The 24,201-nt window shown below is 39.9% G+C and overlaps 2 protein-coding genes across 2 annotated transcripts; one reads left to right on the top strand and one right to left on the bottom strand.

The window, feature by feature from the left end:
• Positions 1–2,196: 2,196 nt before the first annotated feature.
• LOC137293719 (uncharacterized protein CXorf65 homolog) lies at positions 2,197–17,080 on the top strand. Its single transcript, XM_067824425.1, has 2 exons — positions 2,197–2,579; positions 15,764–17,080. Exons 1-2 carry the CDS (start codon positions 2,438–2,440, stop codon positions 16,078–16,080), a joined length of 459 nt encoding a protein of 152 aa, XP_067680526.1. The 5' UTR covers positions 2,197–2,437; the 3' UTR covers positions 16,081–17,080.
• Positions 17,062–24,121, bottom strand: LOC137293718 (CDAN1-interacting nuclease 1-like). The gene is made up of 11 exons (XM_067824424.1): positions 23,929–24,121; positions 23,742–23,787; positions 22,495–22,559; positions 21,821–21,878; positions 21,113–21,188; positions 20,689–20,768; positions 19,889–19,938; positions 19,459–19,526; positions 19,202–19,267; positions 18,116–18,221; positions 17,062–17,419 (listed from the first exon to the last, which is right to left on the bottom strand). The coding sequence occupies exons 1-11, from the start codon at positions 24,018–24,020 to the stop codon at positions 17,266–17,268; spliced, it is 861 nt and encodes a 286-aa protein (XP_067680525.1). The 5' UTR covers positions 24,021–24,121; the 3' UTR covers positions 17,062–17,265.
• Between the last annotated feature and the right edge of the window lie 80 nt (positions 24,122–24,201).

Here is a 24,201-nt window from a genome sequence, read left to right as displayed (position 1 = left end):
GCTACCCTACCGACCCTATTGTGAATGGGCTTAGATGCGAAAGATAAGAAGGAATAAGATATTCATTGCATAGCATTCCATCATGGGACAACTGTAAACACTGTACGTACACAGAAACAGAGGGTTTGTTCGCCTATAGATGGTGTACATTATAACAGAAATGCCGCACCGATAGGGATTTCTTCAAGCACACTCTTTAATCAACTCTAACTCACTCTAATTAACAATCAGAACGGAGGACTGAGTTCAAACTTGACAGTTATGGTTAACACGACATTCCGGAATCTTTTCCACAGAAACAAAGTCATCCAAAATGCTACCAAAATCCAAAAAAGAATTGGGTTTGGCCTCTATGTATGGACATCGATGGAACGTTGTCTGTACATGGAAAGACCTAGCCGGTTGATGAAGGCCATAGGCAGTTGGGCTCATACTCTGAGAAATGCTTGATCGAGTCCAGCAGCAGTTGTCGGTCATGAGTGGAGGACATTCAGTCTTCTTTGAATCTCGTCCCAACGGTCTCAGATCAAGACTGAGTGCAGGTTGTTGTAGGGTTTGGATGCCATATTTTCCTTTAATGTCCAATGTTGCTGTGGCAGTGTGGACACGAGCGTTGTCTTGCTGGAAGATGTAATTTCTGTAACGATGAAATTCGGTACAACGTGGGGTCATATGATTTGGTCAATATAGCAAGCAGCTATCACGTCATTTCCGGAACTTGAGTCAAGCTTCTGGAACACCACGGTGCCAGCTATCTGGTTCAGACCGATTGCACCCCACACCACGATGCTTGGGCCGTTGGCCTGGTCAACTTGAAGTTTCCCAAGACTTGATTCCTCGATCTCTTGTAATTCGTGTCATGTCGATTGTGTCAAACCAAAACTGATTTTAGGCCAGTTTCGGACTCGCTTTCATTGGTATGGTTGTCACGATATGCACATGCATTTTAGTTTTCACGAATGTCATACGGAACTTTTACCATGTCTGCCTTTGTAGGTGTCCTAGGTTAGTATGCCTTTTCATAAGAAAACTCCTTGGTGATGGTAATAATTGTCAGTTTGGATACAATCCTCATAAAACCACCATTTTGTAAGAACAAAATCTTGCATTTGGTTTTGAAAAGCGACATTGTTTTTGTTCAGTATATAATGGCATGGGAACAATATGAGGTACCACGGTAATACACTTAACGGGTTGCTATGGTAATACACAGAATTCATTTAAAATTGTAAATACAATGACATATTTTGGAAATTGTTTCAGGACTTCAGTTTGTGAAAATTTCTAAAAGTTGTTTTTTTTAAGAGAATGTAGTAAATTCTTTATCATGATTAATCATTATTTGTGGAAGTGATTCTTTTTCCTTCATATATTTTGTTCAAGATATAACATGTTGTTGTGATCTTCAAAGACATTAAACATTTCACAGAGATTTTGTTCTAGTGGGGTTGCAGGTTTTGCATATCTTCCAGTTTCAGCTTTGACTTTATGGTTACTTAAGCGTAGTTTTGATACACCTGGGCCCCGTTTCACAAAACTCTCGTAAGGCTAAGGTCTCGTAACTTTTCTCGTAGCATTCGTACCTCCTATACTGTAACATAGGAAGCAGGAATGATACGAGAAAACTTACGAGACCTTAGGCTCACGGGAGTTTTGTGAAAGGGGGCCCTGGGCTTTGTTTTGATTTGGGTATATGTGGGAACTATACGTCTCGTCGCTGTATGAATGAAATAATATTGATGAGACTCTCAAGTTTAACTCACTATTATTCGATGCTCATGCTGTCAATCACTGGATTATCCAACTGAGTCTGTTATTGCAGACGATTAGCTGGAATACATCTGACAATAAACAAACATAGTGAGACATCAGCCATTCTATAATGGGGAATACATCGAACAATGAATCTCGTTGCTATACTATCTAACCATGTAATTGAAACATAACGATAAATCATATCTCTAAATTACAAGTGTACGGCTTTGCTTTAGACATTGATTCCATTTTAGTTATTTAGGTCACCGGGTAAACACGACACCAGCGTTTCGAGTTCGCTTCATATCTACACCCCCACGGAGTGTAAGTCGCCACCGAATATGATAAACTTGCCTTTGGGGTCAGGCGGTACCGATTTCAAGATACCAGACAACGCACCGACCAATCAGAGATGGCGTTACAACGGCCTATAGGCTCTCCAGAGCGTCCCTTGCAACGCGACAAGCTCATAACATGTGTGAGGTGGAGCCGAGAGAGACGCGATACGGGCCGTCATTACTTAATCTATGGTACTGTTTATACGTGCTGTTTAATGACACCATAACCCTCTCCATGTCTAGGCAATGATGACTTTTGTGAGAAAAGGAACATTTTATTCAACTGGTGATTGAAAATAACAACTTTGTGGATTTATTTATTTTTTACCGAAAAATACAAAAAGATGTTTATTATTGTTAAATACGGCAATAATAAATCACTACTATGCAACCCCAGTTGTGCCGTGATCAACTTGCTGAACAGCATAAAGAAGCGCGCTGGGTATGGAAATACTGGCTTGACATTGGATCTATCAGACGAAACAGGTAAGGTTTTTTCTTGCACACATGTTCACACAAAACTAGTGTCACGCGTATCCTACATGGCTCCGTTGCAGCTAAGCCAATGGATTACTCTAATCCGCAGTGCATGTCCCAGTAAGAGTGTAACAGCCAGCGTTTTATTTGACCTACACTTAATTCGCGTGCTTTATGCGAGGACTGGAAGCTCTTGACTTAAGAGCGAGCGCAGCTGACGTAAAGCGATCAGTCACATTTGACGCAAGTCGTCAATCAACGGTATCAATAAAGGGGTGATCGGGTTAATGTTCTTTGACCACACACGGAGATTCGCGACAATAGCTGGACAATCCGTGTGTTACACGAAATTGTTTGGATTACCAGGATTTTATAAGCTGATCATTGGTATTAACGATTTTGATTTGTTCTCTTGACTATAATTCACGCGTGCAATGCATGTATATTTTGTAAGTGTATAATTGGAATTATGTGTCTGCTGTGTATTTAATACCAAATATGTTATGATCTTATGAAACTCAATTGAATGCCTATATAAATGTTTTATGACATAATTGTGGATACATATACTACTACATACGACTGATCAACATGTTTTTCAGTTTTACCTCGAATACTTTACACTTTGACCAGTCTTAACCTTTCAGACATTACCTGAAACGTTAGACATACATAATGCATGAAAGAATATTTACTTCTTGTATATACATGACTGTTTGCTGTTAGTTTCTACAGTTCCCGTTTAACAATGGTTGAAATCTTTGTGGTAGCCCAACCATGGAGAATTCACTACCGTTGCTCTCTCATCCGTATCTCGCACCAAGCACTGCCTGGCGTTGCTTGATCCTTATTGGGCCCTGGGTGATCAAAGGGGAATAGATCACACATTTAATAATCTGTGCTGTATGGGCGAGTAGAGGCGTTCTCACCGTGTGAACCCACTGTCAACCCTATGTGTCCCCACGCTCGGTACCCCACCATTTCTATTGACGTTGGACGGGAAGACAAAAATATCAATATACACGTATATTGGCTTCATAAATCATAAATGTTCTCAATTTAAGTTGTAGTATTAATTTCAAAGTGTGTATTTAGTCATCAAATACATACTGTTTTGGAACATTATCGCTGTTGGATCGATATTAGGGGTATAACATTTCGCCCTACTTTTTAATAAGTAATGGTTCACCGTGGGATTTCTGGCAGGCGTCTCAGCAACTATAGGTTATGCCGCCATTATGAAATATTTTACCCAGATATGATAAGGACAACCGATTCTCCCACAACTGAACCTAATGTGTAACGGCATGGTAAAAAAAAATAACAGCGTCTCGAGCATGCACTAGTGCGCTGATATGATTAACTTTGACTGCCATGACAGATTAACTGTGACTGCTGTGACAGATTAACTGTGACTGCTGTGATAGATTAGTATGACTGTCAGAGAGATTAACTGTGACTGCCGTGACAGATTAGTATGACTGTCAGGGAGATTAACTGTGACTGCCATGACAAATTAGTATGACTGTCAGGGAGATTAACTGTGACTGCCGTGACAAATTAGTATGACTGTCAGGGAGATTATCTGTGACAGATTAGTATGACTGTCAGAGAATTAACTGTGACTGCCGTGACAGATTAGTATGACTGTCAGGGAGATTAACTGTGACTGCCATGACAAATTAGTATGACTGTCAGGGAGATTAACTGTGACTGCCGTGACAGATTAGTATGACTGTCAGGGAGATTATCTGTGACAGATTAGTATGACTGTCAGAGAATTGACTGTGACTGCTGTGACAGATTAGTATGACTGTCAGGGAGATTAACTGTGACTGCCGTGACAGATTAGTATGACTGTCAGGGAGATTATCTTTGACAGATTAGTATGACTGTCAGAGAATTGACTGTGACTGCTGTGACAGATTAGTATGGCTGTCGGGGAGATTAACTGTGACTGCCGTGACAGATTAGTATGACTGTCAGAGAGATTAACTGTGACTGCTGTGACAGATTAGTATGACTGTCAGAGAGATTATCTGTTACTGCCGTGATAATTTAGTATGACTGTCAGAGCGATTAACTGTGACTGCCATGACAGTTGACTGTCGCGACAGATTAACTATGCCTGTCATATATGACAGAATAACCCTGAAAGAATATGAAAGAACACAGTGATCTTATTTTTTGTAGCATACAGCATATGGTATACAAAATATAAACGAACAATAGAAAGAACAAGACCTTGAACAATCTATCAAACGTTTACTTAACGAGACATAATTAGTTCGCAGTTTCACAAACCGATATTGATCCCAAACTCCAATACTTTGACTAGGATTATCCAGACACTAGATTCAACAATTCCATCAGCTGCACATCCAACGTAAGATATTATATCCTAGAACAAAGAAACAGGTGTGGGTCCAAATCATGGATGGGACTCAACTCCCCCCAAAGTACCGGAACTTGTACTTTACTAAGAAAGTGTCATCTTAAATATAATATATGTTACATTTGACCACTTTCTAAATGGCATTGTGTATTCATACTCAGAACCAGTATCCACAGGTAAAATGGTTTGCAGAGCATTCCATACTTTTGCATCTCATGTATGGAACTTTTAACCATGACACCCGTCAGTGAATCGACTTTAAAAGGTAAATCAAACCCCGTACGTTCATAACAGCTGACAATATTTGGTACTTCCCTTCACCTTCTACTGACAGATGGATAGTAGACACTATAACATTAATCATAATACAATATTATTATGCTTTCTATCGAGTTATATGACAATGTGTTATCTTGAAGTTGGAGTCAGTGAGTGTGTGAGTTTGGTTTTAACAATATTCCAGCGATATCACGGGCGGGGACCAAAAATGGGCTTCAAACATTGTACCCATGTGGGAATCTACCCCGGGCCTTCAGCGTGACGAGCGAACGCTTTAACCAATAGGCCACCTCACCGCCCCTCTTGGGGTTGGAGGAAAACTTGAAGTGATGCAGTTCCAAAAGTTTACAAGTATGGTACGGTCCAGACAAACGAGTTAACGAGTCGGGTTCGAACCTACAACTGTAGGTTCATGGAGTGCCACTGGGGGGGGGGGGAATCTTGGACGTTTGGAAGAGTATCCCCTCTCCAACAGAACTGAAACATTTTCAGATTTTAGTTTAGACCATGAAAAACATGAAACAATATCAGTAATACGAGCACGAATTTCCAGTAATAATTCATTTATTATTTCTACCAGTACGAATTTATTGTAAGGTCGATGCAGCAATACTTGTCAATACAGTGACTGAGTGAGTCTAGTTTTACGTCGCTTTTAGCAATAGTCCAGCAGTATCACGGCAGGGAACAACAGAAATGGGCTTCAAACATTGTAACCATATCGGGAATCAAACCCAGATCATCGCGAGACGAGCGACTCTAAGCGACCCAACCGACTTGCCTTTACTGAGCAGTACACGTTAAGGCAGATCTCCTTGACATACAGGTGGAGGTTATTAACTAATAGGCCTGCCCTGAGTTTATATCAAGGAACCATCATGTACCAGCTGTAGAATTCCAATCTATCACCATAAGCCACTTCCATTGTTATCATGTTGTTTTTATCAAAGACAACTTTCTTATCAGACTGTCCTCCAACACACCCACATAGGCTGACATGTGAATAGTGTCATATTATTGCCTTGGCCGAGTCCCCGGCCTATCCATCAATGCTGAGTGATATAATGTCGGTTTGTTGAATATGTCACTGGGGCTTCGAGACACATAAAGAAACCAATATTTCTTCAGTACCCAGCACAATAGACCCTCGACAATCTTGGAACAAATCAGGGACTTACTTAATCGATAGTATTGATCGATATTGATCTACATTGAGTTTCATTGACCTACATATTATTCTAAAGCCAAAGTTGGTCATGCTGTTGCCATTACCATCTTGTCAAATATATAAATCATTAACTGAATTAATATCGACATGGCTTATTGGTTCCATAAAATTATTGAACACGTGCCTGTACTGCAAAATGCACGCCAGTTATAGACTTAACCACAGCGTTACAATGTCTTTATCAAACGTAGCCTAATATATGAAAGAAGAACGGACAGGAATGTCCGGTCCTCGATTCGATTAGCATCCTCTTACGCCAAGCACACAATGATGAAGAAAGCATCTTACCCAGAACTGAAACGGATGGACTCGCTTTAAGTAACGGTATGTTTGATTGAGATTTACAAGAAGAGAGCTATTTCTTCAGTTTTGGGTTGCTTTGGTGCCCACGATGTCTACACGAGTGGTAATCATTTTTAATACGCAATGGCTGGTATGTAAATGTAATATTTCTATGCAGCTTCGAACCAATGGTTTCGTATGGTGTACCGTATTCTACTTATATAACAAACACGCTTGTGCCGAACTGACAGATATGATGAATATGTTCGTACACATAGTTACTTTCAACACATCTTAGTTCCAGCAGAATGTTAGGTGCATTCCAATACAATCGAGGCTTCTGGTCAATCGTGTTGCAATTTTAACACGAAAAATGTGGCATTGAATCAATTGCAGGTGTTTGTTACTACAAACGGTGCCGTTTCAGCAAAGCATCCGTTGTCAAAAGTGACATAGACAGGAGTCTCGCTAAGATCGCTTCGTGAAACCGGCCAAAGTACTGGCGACCTGTCAACGCAATTCAACCAACTTGATACGATGAAGCAGTGGAAGTCAGGGACTCAGCTGTATATACAAATGGGAATAGAAACGTCTCTATGTGAAAGTCAATAGACACGTACGTCTCCATTTACATGCCAGCAGACACGTCTCTATATGAAAGCCTATAGACATGCTTCCGTGTAAAAGCCAATAAACCCTTCTCTGTTCATAAGCCAACAGACATGTCTCAGTTCAAAATCTATGAGACAGGCTCCATTTACAGCCAAAATGGAAATGTCTCAGTGTAAAAGCCAATAGACACGTCTTTATGCAAAACCCAATAGACACGTTTCCGTATAAGCCAGTATCCGTGTAAAAGCCATCAGACATGTTCCCGGTCAATACCTATACTCTGACCTGAGTGTTGACAAGATGGATGTAAAGTTAAAATAATGAAGGTCCCGAGAAATCAAACAAATGCTGGCCAGTCAAGCATAATCACAGTCCCTGAACCAAACTATTTTCCCTACTGCCTTGCCCTCTCTGCAGTGCTAAAGCCCTAAAATGAAGCAAGTCTAGATTACCCCAGGTTCTGGATCTCTGGTCACCCTGGGACACCTCTTCTATTTACATGGGTTTATTTGTTACAGTCAAAATTATTTATTCAGAGACTAAGCGTTAGTCTAGACTTTATCACTGCATGCAGTTTACGCACTGCGTGTCATTAACGACCTGCAAGTTGGGTATCTGGGTTCACCATATCAAAAAAACAATGTTTATTGCAAAGGTGATATGAAACGAAACATGTCGAGTCAATATTTTCTTTATTATAATGGTCTGTTAGCCTCTTCATTACTTCCAAATGTTTCTCTGTATGGTGTTGCCACCTTCTGGATTTCTTTCATATCGGTGATCACACACCTCCGCTAGAACTAGATAAACTGTAGATAACTGGAAGCGATCTGCGGTCTCAATACAACCAGTCAAGTTCCCAACTGAGATCACACGAAGCTAACCTTACAGGTCACGTGGTACGTCAGAATGAACGGATGTCGTCATATCTTTGAATGGTGTGTGAGCAGTTCTTGGGTTTCCCGGATAGATAAAACCGTATCGAGCATAAACCATGATGAGTGCTCTTGACGTGGAACATACTTCCAATTCGTGTGATTTATGACATGTACTTCGAACAATTATTGGGATACTAAATCACTGACTTCTGCCATCACACATTGTCTTGCTGTTGCAGATTCCGAATGGGGGATCTCAGACGTTGTCATCTGCTTATAATCAAACCATTTTTTGTTTTCTGCTGATTAAATTCTTGAGAAAACGTGCTATTGGACCTGAGCGACCCATTGCGACATTTTCTTGGTCAAGAAGAACACGAATAACCCGAAAGTTGTATATTTACCTTGCCACATGTTAAATGACGTCAACAATACGGGTAATGTCTGCATGGGACAATCTGAGGCAATAATTTTTTTTGGCACTTGAGTGACACATGACGTCAACTGAAAATTTTATAGGAAGCAGGCGTACGTCATATCAGAGCATTAGAATTGGTGCGCAGTAACCCATTTTTCGTAAGAGAATACAAACAGGATCATGCCGCCAAGCACTATCAGTCATGTGTTTACCGGTGCCACTTAGTCTGTTATAGAGACCCTGAAGCAAATATATCCAAGAAAGTCTACGCAAATCTAGAAAATGTGGCAATTCTAGATTTCTGAATGTGAAGAAAGTATCAGAGGTCCCTTTCATTTCTTTATAATATGTTCATTTCAGAAACTAGATGTTAGTCTTCGGGGGCACTTTCAGCATTGTGTTTTTCATTTGGGGTACTATGAGCATTGTGCTATTTTTCTTTGGGCACTGTCACAACTGTAATTTAACGAGGGAACTGTCACAATTGAGTTATTTTATCGAGGACACAGTCATCATTATGTTATTTTACCGATGACACAGTCACCACTGTATTATTTTACCGATGACACAGTCATCATTGTGCTATTTTACAGATGACACTGTCATCGTTGTGTTATTTCACCGAAGGTCCTATCGTCAGTGTTCCCTTTTTTATTCAGTGCGCTGCCCTGCTATGTCGTACGTGTAATCAGAGGCTTTTGTTGCAAAACGTTAAATGGTCTACTGCTAGTGCGTTACTAGTGTTCGAAGACAGCCATCTGTTGTATATCTTATGTATATAGAAGAGTACTATCCGTGTGATATGGCATCTGGAAGTTTTATCTCATTAATGAAGGTTATCCCAACCAGCTGCTATCGAACCATCTTAAGGTCGTGTCCTCTGAACCATACTGGCACCATGACATGTTCATTCAGTTTACACACACATGTTTTTATGTCATCTATCCTGGAACAAACTTGCGTTATCCGAGTTACCGCGATACGATCCAATACGGACAGTGTCACATCAAGCAGTAAATGTCAAATCCTAATGTTTGACACACAGCCAGATTGCAATTCATTTGGTACCAATGCGTTCAAAGATTCTTGGCGAACCATAAACACCACCCGCCTCGTGGAATTTGCACTATCAACGTTCAAAACACGACACTCAAATCTGACTCAGTCGGCCTACATAAACAGGCTGGGCAATGTGTCACACCGCCTGTTCATGATAACACAAGAGTGCATGTAATGAATGCTTCGGAAGGACACCAGAGCCAGGCTCCACAAAGCATTGTAAGCTATAGGATGGCCGTAATTCCCGTACCTCTGTGCTCTATGGTTTTCAACAACGACACCCTGGGTCAGATTTCAGAAAACGATTTTAACGCTAAGGTCACCTTTGCCTTCATACCTTAACCCAGACTTAAGATAGTCTGAGCGCTAAGGTTATTTTGCACAACGACACCCTGGGCTAGCTTGACCGTCATTCCCATGGCTTTACATTGACTTAAGTCTGATCGGAAAGGTTTTTACGACACTATCTCCACAAGCGATCTTAGCGCTAAGAGTATCGTAGGAAGTTACGATCCACATACGAAGTCACGATCGACTTAGCATCGAGATCATTTTGTTGATTATTCAGGATGTGTCGGTTTAGTATGCTGAAAAAAACTACCTCCTGATGCCGTGGATTAGAGCGAGATGTCGTAAACTGGGGGGTTGCATATCATCGTATACCAGTTGCGTAGATCATGATGTCAATCACTGGATTATATGTAGTTTTAGAAATAGGGAGTGGCTCAGTCTTATTTCCGTCGTTCCCTTAGTACTGGCGGACAGTTTGTGTTTCATAGTACGCAGTACACATTACCTGCAACAGTAAGAGTGAATTGTCATCCGTCAGCATCACGTAAAGTGAATTTAGGACTGCAGGGCAATAGATTTAGAGTCAAACGACTCTCAGACATATTGTGAAGAAAAACACTGAAGTCAGCTGGTCCAATATTGGCAAGTTCACACCACAGATCATCCCGCACTTCGGATGTATAGTCACACGACGTTATAATGCGGGACAAGGGGTCTGAAAAGGAGTTACCACAGACTTCGCAAAGGTACTCTTTAGATTTCAGCAGTTTGTAAACGGCAACAACTTTCATAAAATACTTTCTTAAGATTGGATTGTTCTGCATGGCTACCCAAGCTGGGTGAACTGAAAATGAAGAGTGAATGTGCTTACATTCTTGGAGATCTGGGTCGTTATGGATCCGCTCAGTCCAAGATCTCGACTGAACGTCAAACACTGCAGATTTTACTTTCTACTTCCATAAGGTATAGCAGGGGAAATAGCCGTGGGAAAGAAAGGGCCTTATATGACCCATTAAGCCATACTTATCACAAAAGACAAGACTCGATTATTTTACGAACCACAATAATGTAGCTGGAATTTTGCTGAGTACGGTGTTAAACAACAAAATCTCTCATACATATGTGGTGGAACCGTCAATCCACTGTTCGGATAGCCTAGTGGTTAAAGCGTTGGCTCGTCACGCCGAAGACCCAAGTTCCATTTCACACATCGGTTCAATGTGTGAAGCCCATTTCTGGTGTTTCCTGCAATGATATTGCTGGAACACTGCTAAACGGCGTAAAAAACATACTAACTCACACACTCATTTCAGTAAAGTGGAGATGGTTGGCTGCCAGTGAAGCCGCTGCAGAGTTGTCACCCTTCGACACGCCTGAAACTTATGATTGTGAGTTTGAATTGAGGTACTAGGCTTTTCACGGCTGTCCAGCGCCATCACCGAAAAGGTAACACTTGAGACGTGCATTGCTTCGGGATGTAGTCCCACATTAAGCTGTCACGTCGTGATATAGGTGTTAATGCAGCTTCAGACCCACACACCCACTTATGTAAATGCAAGTACTTGTGCAACCTACTCAAGTTCCCATAACGATGATAAACCTATTCATTCCCTCGTCACATGTAGATTAGCCAGACACCGGACCTTGACAAACCTGTAGAGAGTAAATGACTTCTAAGAACCATAAATTCCATGCTACCACGCAGAGAACGTCTGGTTAATGTCGTCGCAGAAATGTTTTTGACACCACGGGAGGTCGATCAGACATAAATAACCACTCCCGCATATTTCAGGTGTTCAAAGGGCTTAATAGACTGGCCATTTACACATCTAACGTACACTTGCGCTTTGTGAAAGTGTTTATTCATACCCATGTCCACTTGCCCTGATCGGAACGGTCGGAGCGCTTTGTGACGGCGCGGTATGGAGGTAAACAAGGTGAACGTCTCAACCCCTTATGTGGATTTCTTGGGGCTCTGGTCATAATAATTTCTATAGAGCGATGAGGGCATGTTTGAGGCAGGTGGTGTGTACAAATGGACATTGGCCATATGTTGAGATCAGAATCCTCTTCCGATCTTTCATCCAGAATTTGTGGATAATGAGTGCCACTGAAATACGCTACTCAGATATACTAAACAGCAAAGGAAAGAAATTTTCGAAAAAAAGAAAAGAAATCTGATAAAGTGTTCACGTCTACTATTCAAAAGCTTGCAAAACAGCCAGAGTTTTTTCTTTTGCTGTTCATTCAGTACGCGCGCGCGCGCGCGTGAGTGCGTGTGTGTGTGTGACAGCATGTATCGCTATGTGGTCTCTGGTTACAGTCAATGTGTAAGACGTATGTCAGTGTCTGTGATGACCTTGGGAGTGAACTCACTTCCGTTGGTACTCTGCAGAATCTGGCGGGTACCAAACATCCAGAATCTCAATGGATGAGGATGTTCAACTTGACTTAAGACCTTTGTGGATTAAAGGGCCGCACACATGGGTTCGATTTCATACATGGATACAATGTATGAAGCCCATTTCTATTGCCCCTGTCATGATATTACTGAAACATTGCAAAAGTCTTCGTAAAACAATACCCGTACTCACTCACTATACATGAGACCCGTGAAGGTCCCGGGGTAGAATAGGCCTTCAGCAACCTATGCTTGCCATAAAAGGCGACTATGCTTGTCATTAGTGGCGACTAACGGGATCCGGTGGTCAGGCTCGCTGGCTTGGTTGACACAGGTCATCGGTTCCCAGTTGCGCAGGTCGATGCTCATGCTGATGATCACTGGATTGTCTGGTGTAGACTCGATTATTTACAAACAGCCACCATGTAATTGGAGTACGGCGTAAAACTAAACCCACTCAGTGTATGAGACAGTCCAGAAATGCATTTTCATGACTAGTCCAAGTCCCCAAGCATTTCATCAATGAACGCATTCTCTAAACAGCAAAACAAATAAAATGTTTTTAAAAGCATTATTTAAAAAAGGCCAAGTAAAGTTTCCATTTCCTGTTCTCGTTCAGCAGGTCTACATGCCTCACGTGAATTAGATGAAATCGTGAGTCTACTGTTATTCCGTTCCGGCACCCCCACTGCTGTATCAACTTACACCGACCGCACTGCGATAGGGCTCTGGTTGCTCACTGTTAGGCCTTGAGTTAACAGATAGACGATCTGCTATTGTTAAAATGTCCCGAAGAATGCCATATGTTCCGCTGTTTGGAAATAATATTGGAAATTCAAACACATCCATGTCTTCCATTTTGGAGGCACTTAAGAAGCATGAATAAAAAGGTTAATATGTTAACGCAGTGCTTCCCTGAGCCAGACAGCATATTTGTCTCTACTTGAGACAGTGTCAAGGTTCAGTGTTAGACGCAAATATAAGTGATTGATGATCGGGTTATTGGAGACGCAGTCGCCTTGTGGTTCGGGTCAAGTTCATATGGAAGTCTTTTAGTGCCACGGTCTGTTTTATAGATGATACTTACACCAACGAGTGAGTGAGTATGGTTTTACACCGCTATTAGCAATATTCCAACAATGTCACGGCGGGAGACTTCACACATTGTAACCATGTGAGGAATCGAACTCCGGTCTTCGAATCGACGAGCCAACGCTTTAACTACTAGGCTACTCCACCGCCCCATTACATCTACGGAGATGTTACTTTAACGTACGTTTGATTAAAACCAAAAATTATTTATATCAAACGTTTATTTAGTTTGCTTGGTTCTTTTTTAACGCCGCATTCAGCAATATTAAAGCTATATGGCTGTTCTTCAAGAGGTGATATTTCAGTGAATAACCTGATAGTACCTCAGTATTGTCATGTCAAATTCGTATCTCAATAATTACATCAGACAATAACTTAAAGTTTGGGTCGTAACTTCACATCACGATATGACTGTCTCAGTAACGATACGCACAATTGTATCCTAAATGATCATGAAATTATTTTCTGTTTAGAACATAGCTCCTGCGTAGACGAACGTTCATGTATACTGTACTTAGATGTTTGTATCTTCAGGGTATAGGGATCGAAGTATTTACCCTAGTAAGTATCTAGTACGTATATGAAACTATTTTCTATGCATATCATTTAAAACATTTAGTCTGTGGTCCTTGTACGTTTCCATACGTTCATGTTCTGTGTGACGTACATTAAGAAAATGTCTGCATGCAACTACAAATAAACCTGGCGTGTCCTTTCATCTCCAGAAATATCTGGTCCAAACTCGGGTGCTTACAGACCGCCGTCAAATAACTGGAACAACAATAACTAAAGAACAGATTCTGTCAAACAAGCCCTATTTCTGTATAACAGTGCATCACATTTCAGGGATAGTGGACTTGGACAATAACCAAGACCCCAAAAATCGAAACAAAAGAAAACAAACCGATCATGAAAACAACAACGTATATTAGTTTCGTTATACAAGGGTCGCCCATCATGTTTTGAGAGTGAAGTTAGATACCGTTCATGATTTATGGTTTCGGGTTGGGGGTGGGGTGATGATGATTTTTACACAGTTGCATGTACAAAGTAAGTGACCCCCAACCACCTGCTTGTCATGGACAAAACCAATGAACCTCCCTCCAGAACATGTGTACAAAATTGATGAACGCCTCAAACTCAAAGTAATCATCACACACCCCAGCCATAAATTATGAACGGTCCCTAATTGAAAGGCCCCTTTCATGAAAATGACTACCAAATTCTACTTGCTGTACTACTGGGAAATAAGGCAAACAATATATCCTCTGATTTGACAACATTAAAGAAGATTGTATGAATGTTGTCACGTTGATGACATCTGCCGACAATGACGCTATTATGTAACACAACAACGCTGTGCATATAACACAACAAACAAGTGCTTGTTGGACAGTCGCCAAGGCCATGAGGTAGCATAGCACAACCAGATTAAGCGAAGTCCGTGAACATACAAGTTGACTGAATCACATAACCAAGACTCGATCACCTCTCCGTCTACCTCTTCTGTCCAGATCATGTTTCAGTATAGTGTTTATGTCTCCCCCGAACCCAAAATCAATGACAGGCCATTAATTTATAGGGATATTTATGGGATTTGAATGGAACTGCTGATACATCGCAGCAAGTTAACTGTTGTGGACAAGGTGTGTAATACCTTTCCATATGAAGTGGAGAACAAGGAATATTTTCATGCTTATACTATGATGCATATAACCAGAACTGGCAAAGTACCTTGGACTGAAAATTGGTAAAAATTACTAACTTTCAAATGTATCTTTTCACCCTACAGAAATGTTGAATATGTGCTGAATGGCGGGTTCCTGAATGGACATAATAAATGTTCTGTCCATGTCTCTCTCCGATACTTGTTGCCCTTGCTGTATGCAGCTGTTCAACCTCCTGCAAGGAGTTGTGTCCATTAGTTGTGCCAGGATCTGCCAACGGGTGTCAAAACCCAAGTCAAACTGATTATGATGACTGATCAGAACCTGTTATGATTAATACATCAAAACTGGAGTTAAAAACCTACCATTTCAAGATCTGATTTTGCAGGAAGACATGTCAACCAAGATGATCTTGATATTTTCTGGAAACATTCTTAATATTATCAACAACTTCACTGACTAACAGCTTTATCTTTGCTATATAATCTTCTTTCAGAAAAGATCTATTGTTAAGTTGCTTTTTGGCATCTCTGGAGTTTTGAAGCACACTTCTAGCTGTGAGTCAAATATTCTTGCTTGTGTTCATTCCAGGTCTGGTGAAAGATCTGGACCTCCACAAGAATGAGTATGCCACCAAGTTCCTGGTCTCCCACACCACCTACATCCTAGTCCAGAAGGAGGTGGTGTCGGACAACGAACTGAGTCCAGGGGACCGGTCCTCCACCCCAACCCCAACCTTCCAGTACATGCCCCTCCTGGAGGAGTACGCTAAACAGTTCCCTAACTACCATGTGCACGTACAGGAGGTGGAGAAGAAGAAGACTCGTCGCACCGGTAGTAAGTCCCCAAGCCCCGCTGGAAGGTTGAGGTCACAGAAGACGTCCAAGAGGGTTTCACGAAAGAAGTAACAGGAATGCCTTGTTCAGGTCCAACATGCAGTTCTCTACAACATGGCCCATATCTACACTTTCTGTTTTTAATGCAAATTGTACTTTGATCTGTAAGGTTGTGTTTGGTATGGCTGATAATTTATTAAAATGCTATGAAACTGTGTTTCCAGAATTATGAAGGAGTATGAATGTCAGGATGTATGATCTCAAGTGTCCACAAACAGTCAATCAATGAATATCTTACAGTCAACACAATATTGTCTCAATTTCTCTGATCCTGTTGATGTTCAGATCTCACTGGTTCAAGTGTATATCCTGTCTGAACAACCTCTGATTATCCTGTCTGGCCATCAACGGCCATTTAAATCCTGAAGAAAGTACTTAAAGTAATGTGCAACTTGTCAGTTGTTGTATTCACCAAAATATATGCCCTGGGTAATATGATTACTGAAGGGGCAGTTAGTAACTGGGTTCAATCTCTTGCCTAGATCAAGCAGTAGGAATCAAACTTCTCATGGTCAATAGACCTAAATGATTTTCAAAAATAGTTACCAGACAGTTGTACTTCCCTTCTGCACTTTCTTAAGTACAATCTGCAATATACCATACAAAAATGTAGACTATCGTAAATGTACAGTTAGTCATAACAGGTTGAATTTGATCAAAAGAAGAATTACTTAGAGGTTGGTCTGATCGTTTGCACGGGGCATCTCATTAGAGCAATTAGACCAGGGCGCTTATTATGGTGAATATGGTATGTCAATATATTATTTTATTTTCAAAAGGATAGACCAGTTTCCTACAAAATGTAGTGAGCACTCTTGCTACAACTCAGACAGATCAAGTTAAGTCCTGTTACTAGCTAATGAAGTTTATCAAGTTTTGTTTAATATTGACAAACAAGGATATAGCTCCAGTTCAATGTTACTTTGTACATATTTGTAAAAAGTGTAAAATGAATTATTGTTCATGTGATATGAATTAATAAAAAAGCCAATGTTTTGCAAATACTATTTTTACTACATTTACAACGCATTTTTTCAATTATGTTACAAAACAACTTTTCCTTGTCGTGAAATCAACTTGTTTCGGTTTATTTACAGAACAACTAGACATGGAAACTTCAATGTATTTCCCCGTGTGTAAGAAATTTGTCATCCCAATTCATCACAGTTACATTTTCATAAGTATAAGTAACTCATATCACTTTCCCTGCCCAGTGACTTCCTGTTTGAGCAGAGGGTTCATTTTAACAATGTTTTCTGGGAAACTGTCTTTCAGAATGATTCCTTTGTCTTGGTTCACATCCAGTTCCTCAATAAATCCAAACCAGTAGATCACCATGCCTGGGCCAAATCTGTAAAATATGGATAATAGCAGATTCAGACTTTCAGAGTGAGTGAGTGAGTGAGTGAGTGAGTGAGTGAGTGAGTGAGTGAGTGAGTGAGTGAGTGAGTGAGTGAGTGAGTGAGTGAGTGAGTGAGTGAGTGAGTGAGTGAGTGAGTGAGTGAGTGAGTGAGTGAGTGAGTGAGTGAGTGAGTGAGTGAGTGAGTGAGTGAGTGAGTGAGTGAGTGAGTGAGTGAGTGAGTGAGTGAGTGAGTGAGTGAGTGAGTGAGTGAGTGAGTGAGTGAGTGAGTGAGTGAGTGAGTGAGTGAGTGAGTGAGTGAGTGAGTGAGTGAGTGAGTGAGTGAGTGAGTGAGTGAGTGAGTGAGTGAGTGAGTGAGTGAGTGAGTGAGTGAGTGAGAGAGATCATATGTATTAAAACAGTATCAACATTATAGAGTGGCCAGTTAAAACAGAGGCATGGAAGGACTGAGTGTATTTGTAATTCCTAAAAAATAAAACAGCAGGTTGGGATTCTTTAAACATTATTAAATGACAGAATCAAACTTGCATCTCCTGCCCATACTCTGAGAAGAGGGATGACTAAGGTCAGCATATTCATCACAAGCTGTACTAAAAACAGGATCCTGTTCACAACAACGAGCACACTGAATTGAGAATTATACATAACCGCACACCAGCAGATTTTTCCTGCAGATGATAGGCATACCTATTCCAGTAGGCCCAGAACTGGTCCTTCAGGTACCCTCGATGACTCATCTCATCTCCAAACGAAGCCTTGCTCTCCACCCAGTTCACAATATGTCCATCGACAGCTGGAAACAATGAGTCTTTACCATTCCATTGGAAAATAATGGTGCAAAATCTCTCAAGACATTGAAGTCTGCAAAAATATCTGTGAAAATCCACCCTCTTCATCACCAACTGTCAATGACACACATCACCAACTATCCACACCCTTCATCACCAACTTTCAACAACATACATCACCAACTATTCCTCCCTTCATCACCAACTGTCAACAGCATACATCACCAACTATCCACTTCCTTCTGCACCAACTATCAACAACATACTTCACCAACTATCCACTTCCCTCATCACCAACTATCAACAACATACATCACCGTTCTCCATATCCTTCATCACCAACAATCAACAGCATTCAGCCACATCATATTCTGTTTTCATTTATACATCTCAACTATGATTACACGATGCCATTTAGAAAGTGGTCAAATGCAACAAATGCCTAGCATGCTCAGTCACCGCGACTTCCACGTGACTTTGTGTGCTGGCGATTAGGTGCCTGACTCTGAGGGTGTGGGTTCGAATCCCAGATGGGACTCAACCAAAAAAAGTACTAGAATTTGTACTTTACTAAGAAAATGAAATCCCAAATATGACGTGTTGCATCTGACCACTTTCTGAATGGCATCATGTAATCATAGCTTTCAGCTAACTCTCCTTTCAGCTTTACACTCATCAGAGGGGTACACAAAGTACGCAGTCTAGACTACCAGTTGTTCGACTTTCATTTTTGTGGAAGTCACGGTGGCTGAGCGGGCTAGGTGGCTGACTTTGTGTGCTGGCGATTAGGTGCCTGACTCTGAGGGTGTGGGTTCGAATCCCGGATGGGACTCAACCAAAAAAAGTACTAGAATTTGTACTTTACTAAGAAAGTGAAATCCCAAATATGACATGTTACACCTCAACTAGTATGACAATTATTGTGTTCTGTGGACACAATTTTAGCATGGAAGTGATATATGGGAACAGATGAGTAAATAGTTACCTATTGGAATCTCCAGTTTGACATCAGGAGTTTTGTCATAGCCCCGTTCCCGCATCTGATCTTCTTCTGTATACAAAGCAATAATTGTACTGACAAGCATTGTATTTTGTACTGATGAATATTGTATCTTGTACTGAAATGCACTGTATCTTGTACTAGCACACATACTAGTACTTCTATCACAGTACATACGTTTACAGAAGTTCGAACTGAAAATACAACAGCGGTAACTCACAAAGACAGAAGAAGAATCTTACCAATGTAGGACAGGCCCAGCTCGTCCAGAGTCTTGGTCAGCTTGAATTCATATTCATGGCCAACAGAACTGGACAAATGAGGGATCATAAGTTCTGTCAAATCATGAGTTTCATTATGAATGTGAAACTAGTCATTGTTGTTCACTTTAAAGATTCACTGTTACAAATGTTACAAGATACAGAAGCTTCTTTGAAAGCATATTTGCCATATTAACAAAGAACATATACATCTATCAAATATACACAATGGTAAGCTTAGTCATTCACCTTTCACACCAGTAAACTCTTGTAAAACCTACTGACTATCATGAACCCAATCAAACTAAATATCTGCATAAATTACAGGTCATCTTCTGAAAAAATGTGTAAAGGCTGTTGCACCAAGGGAGATAACTCTAAGGCAGTCATAAATCAATCACGTTAAGGATACCGCTTGATACTTTCCACAAAGGGTCCATAGTAGTCATCACAGACAATACACTGAAAAAGATTAAAACAGCTTTGTCAAGGGAGACAGATCCATCATCATGTACGTCCCATGCCTCTATGGTACATATTGGACAAAATAATGACATAGTTTATATACCGAATTTCAGATTTCAAGAATCAGCAGGCTCCAGTACATAAGCACTGCCACCTAAATTTCAACAGATGTTATTCAGACAGCTGGTAATGTCATTTAAGATGAAACATGCACCAAATGAGTAAGCCCTATCAAATACCAACATATCAATGGTGCCTTTCCTACCCTAGTCTCAGGGTGTCTTATTTTGCCTACTGCCAAGCCTTCTCTGCAGTGGTAAAGCCTAAATGAGCCTAGAATCCCTGGTCTCCCTGGGGCTCCTTTTCAGTTAAAATGGGTTTGTTTGTTACTATCAAAATTACATATATTCAGAGGCTAAGCATTAGCCTATTTGCATCCTTAAAAACATGATTACTGAAAATTATTAGAAAGCAAAATTTGATCCGGATTATAGTTTCAGTATCACGATTGCTTTCTCCCACTCAAGAAGTTTGTCTCACAGTCCCTGAACCACAACATTTTCCAAACCTTTTCTAACATACAAAAGCTTGAAATCTGGATTTACTCAGTTTCAGAGCGCGAAGCTCGCTTGGACTTATTTTCCAATTTAAACAGTTATTTGATTTCTTCATAATTTACATATTTTCAGAAACAAATCATGAGTCTAACAGTCACAGATCGAGCTGACGTATGGTAGATATACATACTTCAAACACTTCCCTGGCCAGGACTGGGTCGTCAATCTGATTAGGATCCTTCATCATGCTACTCACAGTACTCTTGTGAACTGAATACACATAAATTGTCTTGTATCAGTATCTGTCAACACCATATACCAAAACAGTGCAAATCATAATTATTTTCCAGGATATTTATTCCACAATTATGCATCAGATTTCTGAAATTCAGGACGATTATTTCCAGTTATCTGCACAATGACAAGATAGCTAGTATCCAACTTTCTGACAATAAATAGCAGTGAAACTCTCCTCATTTCTATGATGTGATAGAGATGTGTACAGGCCCTAAAACCAACATTGCCGAAAACAGGGGCTGAATGAAGAGACTTGGACTATCTCAAATAACTTGTTGGATAAAATTGACTAAACAGACAGCTTTATCAATACTTACCACTCTTTCCTCCATTTTGTTCAGCTAAGTGTTTATCAAGAATTCTCCGAGCTAACATTGATGCATTCTGATCTGTCTGTAATGAAAGACAGCAGTTCAGATGGGGTTTTTCTGTTTCTTTGTTGCAGCATATGGCAGCAGTCTGTAAATAATTCAGTCTGGACCAAACCTGACTGTCCTGTGATCAACAGCATGAGCATCAATCTACACAATTCGGTAACATGTAAATAATTCAGTCTGGACAGAACCTGACTATCCTGTGATCAACAGTATGAGCATCAATTTACCCAATTGGGTGACATGTGTAAATAATTCAGTCTGCACCAGACCAGGATATCATGTGATCAACAGCATGAGCATCAATCTTCACAATCGGAGGACATGTCTTAACAAAGTCAGCGAGCATGACCACCCAATACTTCTAGTTGCCTCTAACGATGACCAAATTTAACCTGGATCTTCTCAAGTGTGTGTGAAAAAAAAGTCATAGAACAGCCATGGTTATCATGAGTCAGAAAAAAGGGTTTTCACATCGTCTTAGGAACATCCTGTCATATCATGGCAGAGATTAACATGAAGAAGAACCTCACATGATTGTGCTAATGTGAAAAGTTAACCACTTGGCAACTACACTTAACAGATTAAAGAGAAAGACATGATTTCACAATTGCCCCCACCCCTACTAACTCTTCTCCACCCCTCACTTACATTGTCAGCAATTGTGAGTAGAATATGCTCTTGTTTGGCTTCTACTCCTGCCAGGTAGCTGCAATGAATTATTTTACATTCAAAGTAAATCCTGACAAACAAAAGACATCTTCTAATTTTAACTTGAAACATCCCTTGTTTATATTTTTTTCTTAATTTTATGAAAACAGATGAAGAAAAAAACATTTGTTTTATTTTACTTCCACAATAACATTTTAAATAAATTTTCAAACAAACTATTAGACATTTGTTAAAACAGAAGTAAAATGAAACAATATGTGTGGTTTCTCTGTATATACATTGTACACGCTTTTCAATAACAAAGTTGCATGCATTCACAAAAGTTTGACATCTTTAGCAAAAATAAATGCATAATGTTTTCAATGGAATTATTGTTTTCATTTTTGCAGATATCATCTCTATCAATACTGATTCTATAACGAATTTTGTTTCAATATCAAATATACTGTCAGTAATATTAATATTGTCAATAATAGAATATATACTCATAATAACACAGCACATCCTAAGTGTCAACTTCAATCCATAGTTTGCTTTCAATCTATTTCAATGCAGCCACATAACTCTAGAACTCATGACACCCAATTTTTTCCTGACAAAATGACTCAACCAAATACTGTTCATGTTTTTTGAGAATATCAAAAAACACATACACATTGTAGTCGTGTTCAAGAGCATCATGGTTGGAGTGGTAATGATGACTTTTCCTGGTCTTCCTCTGCAATGTACATTCAAAATCGTTACACAGATGTTCAGTGGGTGGGATGACTCACTAATACACCGAGTCAGGATGAAATTTGAAACAGCATCACACATGTTTTTTTGCGATAGTTTGATTTACCAGCTGGGCATCCGAGCCTGCCGCTACCTGCTGGCTTTAAAATCTACTCTGAATGAAATCTACAGGCCCATTTGGTACATTGTACTCAGTTTCACACTGTTTCTACAAAATCAAGCAAAGCCTATGGCACAATGGTGTTCGTATCCTACGCCAAAGCGCTGAAATACTAGGAAGTTACACTGTAAGTTATTGTACATGATGGATCGTGGATGATTCCCGAACTTCAATAAAAAAAGGGGGGGAAACATTCCATTTAAAAAATAATTGACAGACAATTTACTGGAGGCCATAAGGGCCTGCACATATTTGAAACTGCTGGTCCAATACAATAACAACTGGCGCTGGGTCTCTGGGCTGGCGGTTATTTTGAATGCTGATCACATATCATACACATTAAAGCTACAATGCAATCTCAACCTTGGGAACAAATAAACAGAATAAAGCATATTCATGTCTGTATTTTTTTATATTTCAACAATGCATGCAGTTCAAGTAAACAGTATCATTTGTCACACTGCTATGTCGAGTCTAACAAACCACAGTAGAAGGTCTTGTCCTACTCAAAGAATGCAAGTGGTTTTTTGTAGGAAATCCATGATATTTTTGTGAGACAGATGAATATATCTTCATCACTCAAGGTTAGCAAAATCACAACTTTAAATGATATTAAAGATAAAAATTTGTTTTTTTGTCTTACATCGAAAACCCCTGAAGCAGTGATACTGTAACAAAACAAAGTAAGAACTCCAATGCAGGAGTATTTAGAGCTAGAGCTTCCAGTACCACTGGGAATGTAAACTGTAGTGCAACAGGTTCATCAGGCACATATTGATTGGAGTTCAGTCTAACATATACCCTTTTACATGACAGTGTGTTTTGTGGTATTCCAAATTGAGAATTTACATTTTTGACACTGAGCTTTTAAATAAGAAAGAGTAGTATAGTTCCTAAGAAAACATGGTCACAATTTCAGTTACTTGTTTGCTGTTTAACGTCGCGCTCAGTATATGACTAGTGACTAGTGACTAGTCAGTGAATATACATACATAGTATACATACCTGGTATTCTTGTGATAAGATGCTTCCTATGGTCTTTTTCGGAACTCTAGAAAATCAAGACATTATTAAATTCCAACGTTTTGCCTATTTCCATGTAACATAATGACTGTTATAGTGTTATTGTAACTAATATAATAATAAAGACATCAAAGTCATAAAGATCAAAATGTTCATTAAATAAGCCTACCCCGGGAACTTTGCTGCAACTTGCGAAAGATATCCTCGAGAAGTATTGGCGGGAATTGCTTTGACAATTTCATTGTATAATTCTAATTTCATTTTTGTGTGCTGTGTTGAATGTTTCGTTAAATAACGGCATCCTCCAGCATCTTGTTTTCATTTTTCCCGGCTACGCCATCTTGACGTGATGTTCTCATAAATGAAATTATTACTTATTTTGTAACTGGTTCATAGATTTTCAAATACAGAATATTTTTAAAAAATAGATTGTAAAATAGTA

This window comes from Haliotis asinina, chromosome 8 (genome assembly GCF_037392515.1).
Source record: "Haliotis asinina isolate JCU_RB_2024 chromosome 8, JCU_Hal_asi_v2, whole genome shotgun sequence".
In the NCBI taxonomy this organism is placed as follows: domain Eukaryota; kingdom Metazoa; phylum Mollusca; class Gastropoda; order Lepetellida; family Haliotidae; genus Haliotis; species Haliotis asinina.
Note: the sequence above shows the minus strand (reverse complement) of the source record. Positions and strands in the feature narration are given on the sequence as shown.